This window comes from Chiloscyllium plagiosum, chromosome 13 (assembly GCF_004010195.1).
Source record: "Chiloscyllium plagiosum isolate BGI_BamShark_2017 chromosome 13, ASM401019v2, whole genome shotgun sequence".
NCBI classification, from domain to species: domain Eukaryota; kingdom Metazoa; phylum Chordata; class Chondrichthyes; order Orectolobiformes; family Hemiscylliidae; genus Chiloscyllium; species Chiloscyllium plagiosum.
Genome location: NC_057722.1, coordinates 51,214,701 through 51,231,765, shown reverse-complemented (window position 1 = coordinate 51,231,765; position 17,065 = coordinate 51,214,701). Strand labels below are relative to the sequence as shown.

The window sequence follows — 17,065 nt, the reverse complement described above, 5'->3', positions numbered from 1 at the left end:
AATGAATTATTTAGTCATTTTACAGACAGGAGCATCCAGATAAGGCAACATACATCTTGATTGGGTGACCATTACAATCAGCGAGTGTCAATAGCAAAGACCAAGCCCTTTACTGTTATACAATGCATGTTCTTAACCATGTTAACTGGATTCATACAATGGATACCTTTCCCCTTGTTAACTGACTTTGCTTCCAATATTGTTAAATGGCTGTACATATTGACTGCTTTTCTACTTTGTTAACCCATTACCCTTGCCTCCAGCACCCCATTGTTAACTGTAAGCTCTTATCTGATCTGAGTCATGCTCAGCTGAATGTCGTCTTCCACAAAACTCAGAACTTAACTTTTTCCCTGCCTGCTTATACCCTATGCACATTCTCACCCTGACAGATCTTTATCCTTTCTTCCTAGAAGGGTGCAAAGTGGCAAGGTAACTGATATAATGTTTTGAGAAGGTTGGGGATGATTAGAGAAATTGGTCTAGTGAAAGGTAATATATTGGGACTGACTTGGCTGTAACGTTTGGTCTGGTATGGCAGGGCTACTGGGTGTTGGGTCAAGCAGAGGGACGGAGGGAATGGGAAGATTATGTTGAGTTCAGGATCTAGGGGGTTGTAGTTTGGGCCATCTGTTTTGCTGGCAAATATGGGATCAATTTAATAATTACTCTCTCAAGACTATGCTGCCTGACCTGCTATGCATTTCCAGCACCACTCTAATCTTGACTCTAATCTCCAACATCTGCAGTCCTCACTTTCACCAAGACTATTAAATAGTCTAACTTGGTTATCCCTGAATAATTATTTGCTTTAATTTTAGTGGAAGCCTACAAAGTCTCCAGTTTAAATAGAGACTTTAGGAGGGTTCAAGGCATACTGGAATTGTCCAGTGGATGATTCAATTTCCTGGGCAATTCCTTCTGAGCATGCTACAGTAGGGATTCTGCAGGAACTTCATGTGCAACACCTTTCTAAGCTGGATAATGAATGTCTGTTAAGCAGAAAATGTGCACCATTGTTTCCGAAATAGAGTGCCCCATAAGCTATCTGCAAATCCTATGTCAAAATTTGTAGTATAAATTTTAGATAAACTCTAAGCCAAACTTGCTGATGACTTTATTCTGTGCTTTTTGCAGTCATTGTCAAGTTACGTTTAGCTGCAAACAGCCCCATTTATAAAAATGGAGCAGAGAAACAAGTGTAGGCCATTCGGCCCCTTTGAGCCTACCTTGCAATTCAATATGATCATGGCTGATTATTCAAATTAATACACTGTCCTTGCTTTCTTCCCCTGTCCTTTAATCCCTTTGTCCCAAAACTATATCTAACACCACCTTGAAAATATTCAATGTTTTGGCCTCGACTGTTTTCTGTGGCCAAAACTCCCACAGACTCGCCACTCTTTCGATGAAGTCATCTTCGTCTTAAATGGCTTACTTTTGTATCTTTAGACTGTGTAATCCTTAGTCCTGGGCTCCCTAGTTATCAGAAAGATCCTTTATGACTTTGCCATGTCTAGTCCTGATAGAACATTATAGACTTATATTAGATTCCTCCCATGCATATAAAGTCCAGTGAATATAGTCCGAATGGATCCAGTCTCTCTTCTTATGTCAATCCAAGAATCAGTCTGGTAAACCTCTATTGCACTCTTCATAGCCAGAACATTTTTCTCATGAGCCCAAAACTGTACACACCACTTCAGGAGTGGTCTCTCAAATTCCCTGTACAATTGCAGCAGAACATCCTGATCCTGTACTCTAATACCTCTGCTTTGCAGGCCGTCGTACAATTTGCTGCCTTCATCACCTGCTGTACAGCATGCTTGCTTTCAACAACTTGCCTATAAAGGTGCCCAGATCTCATTGCACCTCCCCTTTTCCCAATCTATTGCCATTCGAGTAATCTACCTTTCTGTTTTGCTGCCAAAATTGATAACTTCACACATGTCTACATTATATTTGATCTGCCATGCATTTATCCACTCATTCAACTTGTCAAAATCAGAGTGTAGCACTTCTGCATTGTCCTCGTAGTTTACCCTTCCAAACAGTTTTGTCACCTGCAAACTTGGAGATACAGCAAACTTTGTTTCAACTGGCACACTCAATAAACCAGCAAAAACTGTATACCTGAAGTTTACTGTATTATTATGATCTCTGCAACGTCTGAGTAGTCAGTTGAGGGTGCAAGGGAGAAGGCTCTGCCTCTAAGTTTTTATTTGTAGCAAAGTTGCATTATTGTGGAAATGATTTATGCTGGAAATAAAGTATAACCATGGTGTATACCCATGCATTACAATTCTTTACTTAGTGTGTGGATATTTACATTGATCAAGAGGTCCACATGATCAACTGGTATATTCCTGGTCCCATTGGTGCTGTTTGATTACAAGATTGCTGTATTACATTTAGTTCTCTCCATTTGAGTCATTAATATGTATTGTGATTAGATACTCTGCTATTGAATGGCTTTAATGGAGTTTAGACTTCTGATTAATGTAGAGTATTAAAATGCAATAAGAATTTTAAAAATGATGGTATTGATTTCACAGTTCAAGGAATCACCACTTCCTTTGAATCAAATGCTTAATTTACAGGGCCAATAAAGTTGATGTTTATTTCCATATTCATTTTATTTGTCTTAAGCACTGTACTACCTAATTGTAATTTCTAATTTTAAATTTATTTTTCTTTTAGGCATTTGTAAAAGATGTGTTTGAAGATTCACTTGCTGTTACTTTTGAGAACAAGTAAGTATTTCCTTTTCAAGTAATAAAATTTAAATTTCAAATAATTTGCATCAAAGATCAACTGAAACACTTAAGTCCGAGGCCTATTTCTTTCAATAGTATTGCTATGTACCAACATATAAATTCTGTTTTTGAATAAGTCTTCATTCTGTTATTGCTTTCTCTGTAGTTTTCCATCACCAGAGGTACTCCTAAAGAACAAAACAAAAAGAATTACAGCACAGGAACAGGCCCTATGGCCCTCCAAGCCTGCGCTGATCCAGATCCTCTCCCTAAACCTTTCGACCCTTTCCCAAGGATCTAGATCAGTCTCCCACTCGGGGGGGGGGGGGATGTTTCTTGTTATGTACCTTATCCATACCTCATGATTTTGTAGACCTCAATCAAGTCCCCTTCAACCTCCGTCTTTTCTAATGAAAATAATCCTAATCTACTCAACCTCTCCTTATTGCTAGCACCCTGCATACCAGGCAACATCCTGGTGAACCTTCTCTGCACTCTCTCCAAAGCAACAACCACCTTTTGATAATGTGGCGACCGGATGTGTACGCAGTATTCCCTATGTGGCCGAACCAAAGTCTTATACAACTGTAACGTGACCTGCCAACGTTTGTACTCTGTACCCTGTCTGGTGAAGGAAAGCATGCTGTATGCCTCCTTGGCCACTCTATTGACCTGCTTTGCCACCTTCAGGGTACATTGGACCTGAACAACCAGATCTGTCTTGTACATCAATTTTCTCCAGCGCTTTTCCATTTACCTTATAGTTCACTCTTGAATTGGATGTTCCAAAAGGAATCACCTCGCATTTGCCCAAATTGAACTCCATCTGTCACTTCTCTGCCGACTCTCCAATCTATCTATATTCTGCTGATTTCTCTGACAGTCCCCTTCTTCACTATCTAAAATATTTTTGGAATGGAATTTTTATTTATTTGGTGCAACTATGTATGATGTGTGTGCAGCTCTGCCAATCACTACCATTTTATTGTTGGTGTAGTTTGATGCCACTGTCCCTTTTCCTTGATTCGGTCTAAAGGCCTGTTTGGTCTCCAGCCTTGACAATTTCCCAACTACCCCCTTCATCCCACAACTCCTCTCTTCACCAATCTCACATCTCATTACTCCATTCAACTTCATCCCATTCCCCATCTCCCTCAATTTCCCCATCTCCCTCAATTTCCAAATTCCACATAGCTTTCTTCACTATCTTCCACAATTGCCCCATCTCCCTCCTTCACCCATTTGTCACCCTCCAAACCCCATCCTTCTTCCCCTATGTCCCATTCCCTCATCAGCTAAAGTAAATATGTTGTTAAACTTGAAAGGGTTCAGAAAATATCTACAGGGATGTTACCAGGACTGGAGTGTTTGAGTTATAAGGAGAGGCTGAATAGACTGGAGTTATTTTTCCACGCAGCGTCGGAGGCTGAGAGATGACCTTACCTGGGGGACATGGATAGGATAAATAGACAAGGTCATTTCCCTGAGTTGGGGAGTCCAGAACTTGAGGGTATAGGTTTAGGGTGAGATGGGAAAGATATAAAAGAGACCTAAGGAACAACTCTTCCACAGAGAGGGTGGTACATGTATGCAATGAGCTGCCGAGGTAGTGGTGGAGGCTGGTACGATTACAACATTTAAGAGACATCTGGATGGCTGGCAAGAGTGTAGAGGGATATGGGCCAAATGCTGGCAAATGGACTAGGTTAACTTTCGGATGTGTGGTCGGCACGGACGAGTTGGACCAAAGGGTCTGTTTCTGTGCTGTATATCTCAATGACTTTATGGTTTACACTAAATACCATTTGTGAGCTTTAAGAGAGGAACAAGTTCCATTAAGTTATATATTGTTGCTAAGGCTGTTGGGAGACTTGATAGATTTTCATACTATCAGATCCTGAAATGGTTCGAGCGTTTCTCATCCCAGAATACAGGCAACAATGGACTTTTGCAAAATATCTTTAGTGCAGTACTTCTCTAATTTTTTATAAATTCTGAACGCATTCATAGGAACATGTTAAATCAATGAATTTGACACTTGCATCTTTTACTTCTAAAGGAAGGAATTAAAGGTACTCTATCAGAAAACTTGCTAAATTGAAAACTTATTTTTCTGATTCCATTTATTTTTCCTTTTTTAATAGTTGGCAACCAGCACGTCGGATTCCTTTCTGTGATGTGCGATTACCACCCCCTTCTGATCTCAAAAAAGAGATTAGCGAAGGTGATGAGGTTGAGGTGAGTTTCAAATAATCGTGAAGCTAGACAAAAACAGTAACCAAACCAATCCTGACAGCCCGCTTATTTAAGTTCCACATTTTTTTTAAGCTATTACATATATATGGCGAAATGCATTTTATCTGCTAAAAAAGCACTCTTCTGAAATTTAGCTTTCAGACACTCCATTTCAGAAAGATCAAGTGTCAGTGTTTTGCTTAAAATCGTGGCTCAATTTTTAAAATTTTCTTTCAAATTACCACATCTTAAATTTGTGCATTTGACAATGGCGCTGTAAAAATTTGACATATCTTGTGCAACATTGTCCAAATATTGTTTGCCACTATTCATTACCAATGAGTAGGCCAGAGGATTGGAATTTTGAGGTGACTACCTCTCCTCCTGGCTCCTTGATGCCTGTCCACTATCTGCAAGTCAAATGAATCATTAAATACATTCCACTTGCTTGAAAGAGTGCAGCTCTAATAGCACTGAAGAAGCTTGATATCATCTAGGACAAAGCAACCTGGCTGATTGATACCTCTTTCACTACCTTCCGTGTGTTCCATCCAGCACTGACGCACATTGGCAGTGTGTGTATATCATCTAAAAGATTTATTGCAGCAATTCACTAATATTTCTTTGACCGCATCTTCCAAACCCATGAGCCCTGCTACTTAGAACAAGGACAGCAGATACATGGGAACACAGACCTACATATTCCTTTCTAAGTCACATGCCATCCTGACGACACTTAGTGCTTCATTAATCATAACATGCTTTGGGATGTCTTGATACAAATGAAATTCTCCGTTCTTGCCATCGTTCAATAACCAAGGAAGAAAAGTACTCAACAGTCAGAGCATTAATGTTTTGAAATGACAATTTTACCAACAAATAGATGAAAGGTTTCACATTCATGTGCATATTATATGCAAAAATGAGACTGTTCACACGTGGTTGTAGTGTCTTTTAATTTTTTTTCCAATAATATAATTTGCCTATTTGACATACAGTAGTAATATGCGACTATATTAATCTACATCACATTAGCATAACTTGATCTAAATTATACTTCTTAGTCTAATTCCATTTATTTTATAACTTAAATTTTGCCAATCAGTTTATACCTCCGAGATTCTGAAGTAGAGTGGTGCTGGAAAAGCACAGCAGTTCAGGCAGCATCTGAGGAGCAGGGAAATCCGACGTTTTGGGCAAAAGCCCTTCATCAGGAATACAGGCAAAGTGTCTGAAGGGTAGAGAGATAAATGAGAGGAGGGTGGGCGTGGGGAGAAAATAGCATAGAGTACAATAGGTGAGTCGGGGTGGGGATGAAGGTGATACGTCAGGGAGAAGGGTGGGGGAAGGTAGCAAAAAGTACAATGGTTGGATAGGGGTGGGATGAAGGTGATAGGTCAGAGAGGAGGGTGGAGTGGATAGGTGGAAAAGAAGATAGGACAGGTCATGGGGACTGTGCAGAGCTGAAAGTTTGGAACTGGGGTGAGGTGGGGAAAGGGGAAATGAGGAAACTGGTGAAGTCCACATTGATGCCCTGGGGTTGAAGTGTTCCGAGGCGTCAGGTGCTGAGGGAGCGGTGGCGAAGGAGGCCCAGGACCTCCATGTCCTCGGCTGAGTGGGAGGGGGAGTTGAAATGTTGGGCCGCAGGACAGAGTGGTTGATTGGTGCGGGTGTCCCGGAGATGTTCCCTAAAGCACTCTGCTAGGAGGCGTCCAGTCTCCCCAATGTCGAGGAGACCGCATCGAATTGCTCAACCTCCTCGTGGGAGCACGAGGTGGTGCCAATGCAATCATCAATGTAGCGGAGGAAGAGGTAGGAAGTGGTGCCGGTGTAACTGCGGAAGATGGACTGTTCTATGTTGCCAACAAAGAGACAGGCATAGCTGGGGCCATACAGGTGCCCATGGCTACCCTTTTGGTCTGGAGGAAGTGGGAGGATTCGAATGAGAAATTGTTACGGGTGAGGATCAGTTTGGCCAAACGATTGAGTGTGTCAGTGGAAGGGTACTGTTCGAGACGTCGGGAGAGGAAGAAATGGAGGGCTTGGAGGCCCTGGTCATGGCGGATGGAGGTGTAGAGGGATTGGATATCCATGGTGCGGATGAGGCATTGGGGGCCGGGGAAACGGAAGTCTTGGAGGCGGTGGAGGGCATGGGTGGTGTCTCGAACGTATGTGGAGAGTTCCTGGACTAGGGGGAATAGGACAGTGTTGAGGTAGGTAGAGAACAACCCACACTCCCATCCTGGCACCTTCCCCTGCCACCGCAGGAATTGCAAAACCTGCGCCCACACCTCCACCCTCACCTCCATCCAAGGCCCTAAAGGAGCCTTCCATATCCATCAAAGTTTTACCTGCACATCCACCAATATCATTTATTATATCCGTTGCTCCCGATGCGGTCTCCTCTACATTGGGGAGACTGGACACCTCCTAGCAGAGTGCTTTAGGGAACATCTCCGGGACACCCGTACCAATCAACCACACCGCCCTGTGGCCCAACATTTCAACTCCCCCTCCCACTCAGCCGAGGACATGGAGGTCCTGGGCCTCCTTCGCCGCTGCTCCCTCACCACCCGACGGCTGGAGGAAGAACACCTCATCTTCCGCCTCTGAACAATTCAACCCCAGGGCATCAATGTGGACTTCACCAGTTTCCTCATTTCCCCTTCCCCCACCTCATCCCAGTTCCAAACTTCCAGCTCAGCACCGTCCCCATGACCTGTCCTACCGGCCTATCATCTTTTCCATCTATCCACTCAACCCTCCTCTCTGACCTATCACTTTCATCCCACCCACATCCACCCATTGTACTTTTTGCTGCCTTGCCCTCCCTGACTTATCACCTTCATCTCACCTATTGTACTCTATGCTACCCTCCTCTCATTTTTCTCTCCACCCTTCGGGCACTCTGCCTGTATTCATGATGAAGGGCTTTTACCCGAAACGTTGATTTTCCTGCTCCTCGGATACTGCCTGAACTGCTGTGCTTTTCTAGCACCACACTAATCCAGAATCTGGTTTCCAGCATCTGCAGTCATTGTTTTTACCTATAGCTGTGAGATGTTGTATTTGCATCTTCTTGAATATAGAAGCTGCAATTCTCTATTTGTCTAGCAGAATCCCATTAAGTTAATTGAAAATATATAAATGTTTACAAGCCATTATACTTCACTTCTTTAGTATCCTGGAATCACTTGTTCATCAAGGAATTTACTCATTCCAGAGTCTGAAATATTTCTAAATATTGCTTTGTGGAAGTTCTGATATGCACAATATGTATGTTGGATGTCATTTGTTTCTTGTTTTAGGAAAGAATTCTTGAAATGTTTGTTTATTTAATAACACTTGCTTGATTTTTTCTGTGTTTCAGCTGACAAATCACTAGTTAAGACTGCACCTGGACTACCAAGTTGTTCTAAGTGCCATGTTTTATGGACAATATATTGGCCTATGAGACGGCGCAAAATAAATTTGCCAGAATGATAGTTAGGCACCAAGTGTTAAGTTACAAGGAAAGATTAAAAGAAAGACCATGGTTGTATTTTCTGGAATTTAAATGACTAAGACAAGACTTGACCCAAGATTTATTTTACACGTGAAGGCGATGCAGTAAGGTTCGCAAGGATGTTTAGAAAGAAGGGTGTTGTCAAAAGATTAGAGCCGGAGGTTTCAGATGTTAAATATGGAAACATTTGTGCACACCAGCTAGAAGAATTTTGGAGCCTTCTTTTGCAAATGGAGATTTATTCTTAATCAGTTGCGAATTTAAAATTGGAGTATCTTTTGTTAGGCAGGATTAAGGTTTTTTCATTCATGGCATGTGGATGTTGCTGGCTAGCCAGCATTTATTGCCTGTCCCTAGTGCCCTTGAGAATGTGGTGGTGAGCTGCCTTTTTGAACAGCTGTAGTCCACCTGCTGTGGGCTAACCCACAATGCCATTCGAGAGTGAATTCCAGGATTTTGACCCAGTGAAACTGAAGGAATGCTGATCTATTCCCAAGTTGGAATGCAAGTGGCTTGCAGAAGAACTTGCAGGTGATGGTGTTCACATTCAGTTCCTGCCCTTACATGGAAGTGGTTATGGGTTGGGAAGCTGTTGACTCAGGATCTTGGTGAATTTATACAGTGGATCTTGTGGATACATACTGCAGCTACTGAGCATTGGTGATGGAAGACGAGGTTGTTTGTGAATTTGCTGCCAGTCAAATGGACTGCTTCATCCTGGCTGGTGTCAAGCTTCCGGATTCTCACTAAGACGATGTACAGTTATAAACAAATTTTGTTACATTTATATTCCATTCCCCTTTTGATAAACAACAGCATTCCATTTGCCTTGCTAGTAACTTGCTGTACATGTACGTTAATTTTCTGATTAGTGTTCCAGATAAACAAGACCATGCAGAGAGCAGACACCAGATAAAACAGCATGAGAGAGAGCATGTACTGTTTTATCTAATTCCTGCACAAAAGAATGGAACAACAAAATAGAATGGCAGAGAAGAACAATCAGATAAAACCGTGCATGATAAAGAACACACCCCAGATAAAATTGTGAGAGAGAGAGAGCAAGCACCAGATAAAGATCCAAAACTAATCACCTGCTAATAGGAATTTAAATCTAAAACAAAGAGCATTGAGAATAATTGATTTTGAATTAGAACTAAAGTACTAACTTTTGCAGGGAGCTCCAAGTTTTTGATCCAGTGACATTGAAAGGACTGCTGTGTGTTACCTGGTGCTGCAACTCCAATCTATTTGCAGCCCTTGCCTTTCCAAATGATAGTGGCCATGGATTTGGAAGGTGCTTTCTAAGGAGGCTTGGTGAATTTCTGCAGTGCATCTTGTACATGGTATGGGCAAAAATGAGGACTGCGGATGCTAGAGATGAGAGTCTAGATTAGAGTGGTGCTGGAAAAGCACAGCAGGTCAGGCAGCATTCGAGGAGCAGGAAAATCGACTTTTCGGACAAAACCCTGATGAAGGGCTTTTTGCCCGAAATATCGATTTTCCTGCCCCTTGTACATGGTATGCTCTAGTGCATCGGTTGTGGAAGGAGTGAACGTTTGTGGATGTGTTGTCAATCAAGTGGGCTACTTTGACCTGGGTGGTCAAGTTTCCTGGGTGCTGTTGAACCTGCCCGCATTGAGGCAAAGAGGGTATGTTCCCCCACACTTGTGCTTTTGTAGAGGGGGAATTGGCTTTTGGAAGTTAGGAGGTGAGCTACCTTCTCCTGGATTTCTAATCTGTGACCTGCTCTTGCAACCACAGTATGTATATAGCCAGTTCACTTAAGTTTCTGGTTATTTGTAACCCCCAGGGTAATGTTGGTGGGGTAATCAGTGATGATGCCAATGAATATCATGGGGCAATCTTTAGATTCTGTCTTGTTCGAGATGGTCATTGTGTGTCACTTGTGTGCATGAATATTACCTGCCACTGATAGACCCAAGGCTGGGTCTTGTCCAGGTCTTGCTACAGCTGGATGTAGATCACTTCGGTTTCTAAGGAGTCATATAATTATCAGTGACAATTCTGACCTTTTTGATGCAGGGAAGGTCTTTGAAGCAACTGGAGATGGTAGAACCAAGGACACTAGCCTGAGGAACTACTGCAGTGATGTCTTGGCCTTCAAGATGATTGACCTCCAAAAACCATCTTCCTTTATGCTAGATGTGACTCTAGTTTTGTTAAGGTTCCTCTGCCACACTTGGTCAAATGTAGCCTTAATGTCGAGGGCTGTCACTTTCCCCATTTAGGATGCAGCTGTTTGGCTGTAGTGAGATGAGCTGACTGCCAAAGTGATTATCAATGAGCAGGTTATTGCGAAGCAGTTATTGAGTGATAGTGATATCAGTGATCCTTTGCATCACGTTTTACTGATGGTCAAGAGTAGACTGGGGCAACAGCTGGCCAAGTTGGATTTGTTCTGTTTTTGGTATATGGGACAAACCTGGACCGGGACAATTTTCCATGTTGTCAGGTACATTGCAGGAGTCTATTGCAACAGCTTGTCCAGGTATGTGGCAAATTCTGGAGAACAAATCCTCCGTACTGTTGTGGGAATTTTGTCAGGACCCAAAGCTTTATTAGTATTCCACCTCACTAGCTGTTTCTTGATATCGTATAAAATGATTCAAATTGGCTGAAGACACTCATGTGGGAGCCTCGAGAGGATACTGATGAAGATCTTTGCTCTTTATCTTTCACACAGCTGTGCAGCACTCCCCCGTCATTGACGCTGGGGATATTGGTGGATTCTCCTTCTCCAAAGAATTGTTTCGGTGTCCCCCACATTGGTGATTAGTTGTGGCAGGACTGTGGAGCTAGAATCTGATGCTTTGTAATTGCTGATGTCTGCCTATCACTTGCTGTTTAAGGTGTTTATCATGTATAGAGCCCTGTGTTGTAGCTTTATCTGGTTGGCACTTTCTTTTAAGGTATGTCTGGTTTTGTTCCTGGTATGCCTTCCTGCAGTTCTCCATGATGTACGTTGATTTTCATCACCCAGAGCTGTGTTTGTCATTTTCAGTGCCTAAGTTGTTATCAGGTGATCTGTCTAGTTTGTTTCTTTCGGCTTTTTAGTAGTTTGATACAGCTGATTTATTTGCTAGGCTATTTCAGAGGGTGCATTGAGTCAACTAGGAGAAAGTGAGGACTGCAGATGCTGGAGTGTGGCGCAACTAGCCTCATTCCTGATGAAGGGCTTATGCCTGAAACATCAATTCTTCTGCTCCTTGGATGTTCCCTGACCTGCTGTGCTTTTCCAATGCCCCACTCAGCGGTGCATTGAGTCAACCGTGTTCCTGTGAATGTGGGTTCACAGGCAGACCAGACCTGTTAAGGATGATAGATTTTTTTACTTCGTTAAAGGAGCTAAGTGAACCAGATGGGTTCTTCTGATAGTCGGCAGTGGTTTCACAATCAGCATCAGAGTCATTGAGATGTACGTCACAGGAAACAGATCCTTCAGTCCAACTCATCCGTGCTGACAAGCTATCCTTTGAAAGCAGCTGGGGAACTTGAATTAATTTAATACATTTGGAATAAAAAGTGAGTGTCACTGAGATCCTATCAGGAAGGATATCTGCCTGCCTTAATTGGTCTTGCCTACACGTGACACCAGACCCCAAGGCAATATGATTAACTCTGAACTACGCTATGAAACGACGTAGCAAGCCTCTCATTTATAGAGTCACAACTGTATAGCATGGCAGTAGACACTTGTCCAACTTGTCCAAGCTGATCAGATATCCTAATTTAATCTAGTCCCATTTGCCAGCATTTGGCCCATATCCCTCTTAAACCCTTTCTATTCATATACCCATCCAGAAGACTTGAAAATGTTGTAATTGTACTAGCATCCACCGCTTCCTCTGGCAACTCCTTCCATACACACACTACCCTCTGCGTGAAAACATTGCCCCTGAGGTCCTTTTTAAATCTTTCGCTTTCACCCTAAACCTATACCCTATAGTTTTGGACTTTTTAAAAAAAAAATATTAAATTCCGCCAGGTCACATCGAGAGGGCTATGAATAAAGCATATACTATTCTGCACTTAATAAAAATCAAAAGAACCGCAGTTGCTGTAAGTCAGAAACAAAAGCAGAAATTGCTGGAAAAGCTCTGCAGGTCTGGCAGTAACTATGCAGAGAAATCGAATTAACATTTCAGGTCCGGTTCTGAGGATGGGTCACCGGACTTGAAATGTTAAATCAGAGTTATCTTCACAGATTTTGCCAGTCCTGCTGAGCTTCTCCAGCAATTTCTGTTTTTGTTAGTATTCTAGGCTTAATACGGGTATAATGTACAAGACCAGGTAGGTTATAGTGAACTTGTGTAGGGCATAAGTTAGATCAGCTGGAGTATTGTGTACAATTCTGGGTGCCACAGTTTGGAATGGATGTGAATGCATTGGATAAAGTAATAATAATGATTCCATGGATGAAACATTTCAGTTACAAAGATACTTTGGAGAAGTTGGGGCTGCTTCCCTTGAAGAGGAGAAGGTAAATTTGGAGATTTAATAGCTTTAAAAATCATGGATGATCTGAGCAAAGCAGATAGGGAGAAACTGTTCCTATTTGAAAAACAATCATGAACCAGAGGGCCTAGGTTTAAAGGATTTTACAAAAGGAAATGCAACAAGTTGTTTGGCTCTGAAATGCACTACTTGGAAATGTGGTGGTAGTAGGTTCAATTGAGGCATTTGAGAGGGTATTGGATGATTATTCAGATTGATACAATGTGCAAGACTGTGGGGAAGGGCAAGAGTTTGACACTTAAGTCAGAGTGCTTGGAGAGCCAGTGTTGATAAAATGGATGGATTGTTGTCCTTCCAGACTAAAATAACTCTCTGTAGATGGACACTTGCATCCTTCAATACCATTTAACTCTACAATCACTTAAATAGTAAACTGTTTTCTATTCTTCCTACCAAAAAGTTCATGTTTACTCGCATTGTATTCCATCTGCCCAGTTTTTACTCTTTCCTTTGCAGACCCTCTGCCATCTCTTGAAAATTTGTTTTCTTGAGTGAGTACATGGTCTATAATAAAATTTTTGGATGAATTATTCACTGAAATTATTAGTTTTGTTTTTATTATAATTTTCTCAGGTTTATTCTCGAGCAAATGAACAAGAACCATGTGGATGGTGGCTTGCCAGAGTTCGGATGATGAAAGGCGATGTAAGTTAATATTTCCAGATGATTGAATAAGATAACTGGATTGTATTTTTTTTTAACAGAATGCCTTGACCTGCAAATTATGTTAGTCAGAGGTGAGAAATTTCTGAACTGAAAATAAAGTACCGTGGTCCCTGGAGATTTGAAATAAAAACAAAGTGCTTGAGAAGCTCAGCAGGTCTGGCAGCATTGGTGGAAAAAGAAACTGAGTTAACGGAACAGAAGAGTCATATTATACCCAGTGTCTACTCCATTTCTCTTTCCACATGTACTGCTAGACTTGTTAAGTTTATCTAGTACTTTGGTTGTCTTACAAAAAATTTATGTTGTTTGGCGAAGTAGATTGGCATGAGTCTCTTTCTGTGGTCCTGTGTGGCAGATTTCAGCTTTGTGTGTGTCCCTGTCTATGTCCTCTCTTGGTAGCTGTTGCCACTTTAGACCACCTCCAACACTGCCATCAATACCAAGTGCTTTAATGACACAAAGGGTTGCACTCAATGGCTTGCTGGTTTCTGAAATCTGAATCTGAGTTCTTGGCCAAGGTTAATGGTTTGCTGTTCATTACTAGTACATTTCCCAGTGATGCTGGTTAAAGAGAAACCACAGCCTGCTACATTGAGTACTGACAATGATCTGTAGCAAAGACTGAAAAGAAAGGAGAAATGTTGGTAGGAGGAGAGGTGAGTGAGTTCAGGGTTGATGGGAATGGATGTCAGTGGAGACAGGTTGGGGTGTGGGTAGGAAGGAGATGAGGTTTGGGAAGAGGGCTGCTGAGTGAGTTGAGTGGAGCTTAAAAAGAAGGGCTGATGAGTCTGTGCGCATGTATGTATATGGTGGATGGGCGGAGGTGGTTGGAGTAGGGATTTGGGTGTGTGCTGCTGTACAGCGTGGACAGGTGGAGGTGAGAAGATTTTCACTGAGTCTCCTATCGCCAGTGAATATGGCAAGCTTGGTTAAAATCTGCGTGAGTACATAAAACTGCAAGGAGTTTTACTAAGTCCTTTAAAAACTTTAGTATAAACAGCAATGTTACACGTGCATTGATAATATGCAGCATTTAATGATGACATACTGAATGTTACTATGTTGCCTTATTATAGTCATGTTTTTGCTGGCATTTGATGTTGCATTTAATTTTCAAGACATTTTGTATATGGCATTTTCGAATCCCCAATTGTCATCACAAAGGTGAATTAAAATGTATTTACATTGGAAAGTAGTTGGCAAGGCATTGCACAGTTCTCTGGTTTGCTTGTTTCTATTTGATCCAACAAAGACATGTTCTCTTATTAATATTGGCTTCATTCTGCATTGACTGTTGAAATTGAGGTTCCTTTGTTAGCCTTGTACTAAAATCTTGGTCCACTGTTTTGATGGTGTTAGAAGGGAAACAAAACAAATACTAATGTTTCAATTCATTGGAGTCTAATAACTTCACCCGTTTTGAAGTGCTCTTGGAATATTTGCACTTCACAACAGACCAAAACAAAATGCTGTAATAACACAGCCTTTGTAGCAGAATTTTGACTTATTTTGTCTTGAGCCATTCTCTCTCTCTTATTTTGTAAATTTGAACATAGAGTGAAAATGCAAATATTGTGTATACTCATGTAAAAGTCAAATATTTTTAGTCTTTTTTGTAAGGTTAAATTTATGGGGGTTGACTATTACATGGATACTACTTTTGAGGGGTTTACAATCCGCAATACTGTATCATTAAAAAAGCCCAACTGATCTCTGAACTCATAAAGAAAATAAACGAATTACAGTTAGCTGACCTGCACACAACTGGAGGTTATCACCTGACTCTAACCTGATATGACAACTTTTGTGCCAAATTGGTGTGAATTGTACATTAACACACAATAGCATAAAATTAATTTACTGATTGTAACATTGATGTACAGAATAATACCTTGATTCAAATGTTGATCTGTTATCTGTGAAGAATAGGGCGGCATGGTGGCACAATGGTTAGCACTGCTGCCTTACACCACCAGAGACCCAGGTTCAATTCCTGCCTCAGGCAACTGTCTGTGTGGAGTTTGCACATTCTCCCCGTGTCTGTGTGGGTTTCCTCCGGGTGCTCCGGTTTCCTCCCACAGTCCAAAGATGTGCAGGTTAGGTGAATTGGCCATGCTAAATTGCCGGTAGTGTTAGGTGAATGGTTCTGGGTGTGTTGCTGTTCGGAGGGTCAGTGTGGGCTTGTTGGACCAAAGGGTCTGTTTCCGCACTGTAGGTAATCTAATCTAACTACGGTTGACTTTTACACAAGATATATGGAAAGTTCCAGATTTTTTGGCCAAAAATAGGAGGTTGACTTTTACTCAAGTATATGCAATAAGAAAAAGATTTTAGTTATGTATGGTTAACTATATGCAGTTAAATATGTCATTAAAGAAACCATGATGTCTATCAAAGTTGTCCAGTTGGAATCAATGGAGTAAGACAGTTGCATCTCACATGTTTCCTTACAAGGATACAGGGAGGGAAATAAGAAACTTTATTAAAGGATTTTCAAGTTATGTTTTCAAAATGTGAATTGGGAATGACTTCCTTGTCTTTTTGATTTGGAAGCCTGAAAGACCATCAGTTGAATGGTTACTTATACTGAGGAGAGCAAATGCAAGAAGTGTGCTTATGTTAAAAGTTATTGTAATATTTTACTAGAAGGGATCGTTGAGCTTAAGACCATATTGAAACCTTCAACTTGGATTAAATGTTTGAATCCCTCCTGTGGTAGGCTCTTTGGTAGTTTCTTTAGGAACCTAAATTTACATTGTATTACACAGAATAGTCCCTGAATTTTTATTTTCAACAAATGTCACTATCCTTTTAAAAATTGTCAGGTCCTTAATGTTACTTAGCCATATGTCAATGTTAAATTTACATGTATGACACATTTCTGCAGAAGAACATGCTGTAGCTTTTACTTTTAGATCAGCTTAATTAAATTTTAAACATTTTTATAGACAAACTGCGTAGTGCATTTTTATATCCAGATTTGACATCCATTTGTTTTCTGCAGTTTTATGTAATTGAATATGCTGCCTGTGATGCAACGTACAATGAAATTGTTACTTTTGAGCGATTACGGCCGATGAACCCAAACAAGACAGTTACGAAGAATACTTTCTTCAAGTGCACAATTGATGTCCCTGATGACTTAAGAGAAGCGTAAGTAGAGAATAAATGTTTGGCTTGACATATTTAACTTACTACAATGTTCTATTACCTCCTCAATTATTGCAGAATATAAATAAAGACCCCTTGTCAACTAATCAGATTGACCAATTGCTGAATTCGAATGTCTTTTCATGATTCTCTTGCATTTGTCTCCTGCAATTGGTTTACAGTTCTGAACTTATGTACTTAGAACATTATATCT

At 41.1% G+C, this 17,065-nt stretch overlaps 1 protein-coding gene across 3 annotated transcripts in view; it reads left to right on the top strand.

Moving 5' to 3' along the window:
- fxr1 (fragile X mental retardation, autosomal homolog 1) overlaps positions 1-17,065 on the top strand; it is a 109,972-nt gene that overhangs the window by 22,680 nt on the left and 70,227 nt on the right. For all 3 annotated transcript variants that reach the window (XM_043702362.1, XM_043702363.1, XM_043702361.1), the window contains exons 2-5: positions 2,701-2,753; positions 4,901-4,994; positions 13,609-13,680; positions 16,706-16,854. In XM_043702362.1, the coding sequence (XP_043558297.1) occupies positions 2,701-2,753; positions 4,901-4,994; positions 13,609-13,680; positions 16,706-16,854 (368 nt within the window). The remainder of the gene's footprint in view (positions 1-2,700; positions 2,754-4,900; positions 4,995-13,608; positions 13,681-16,705; positions 16,855-17,065) is intronic.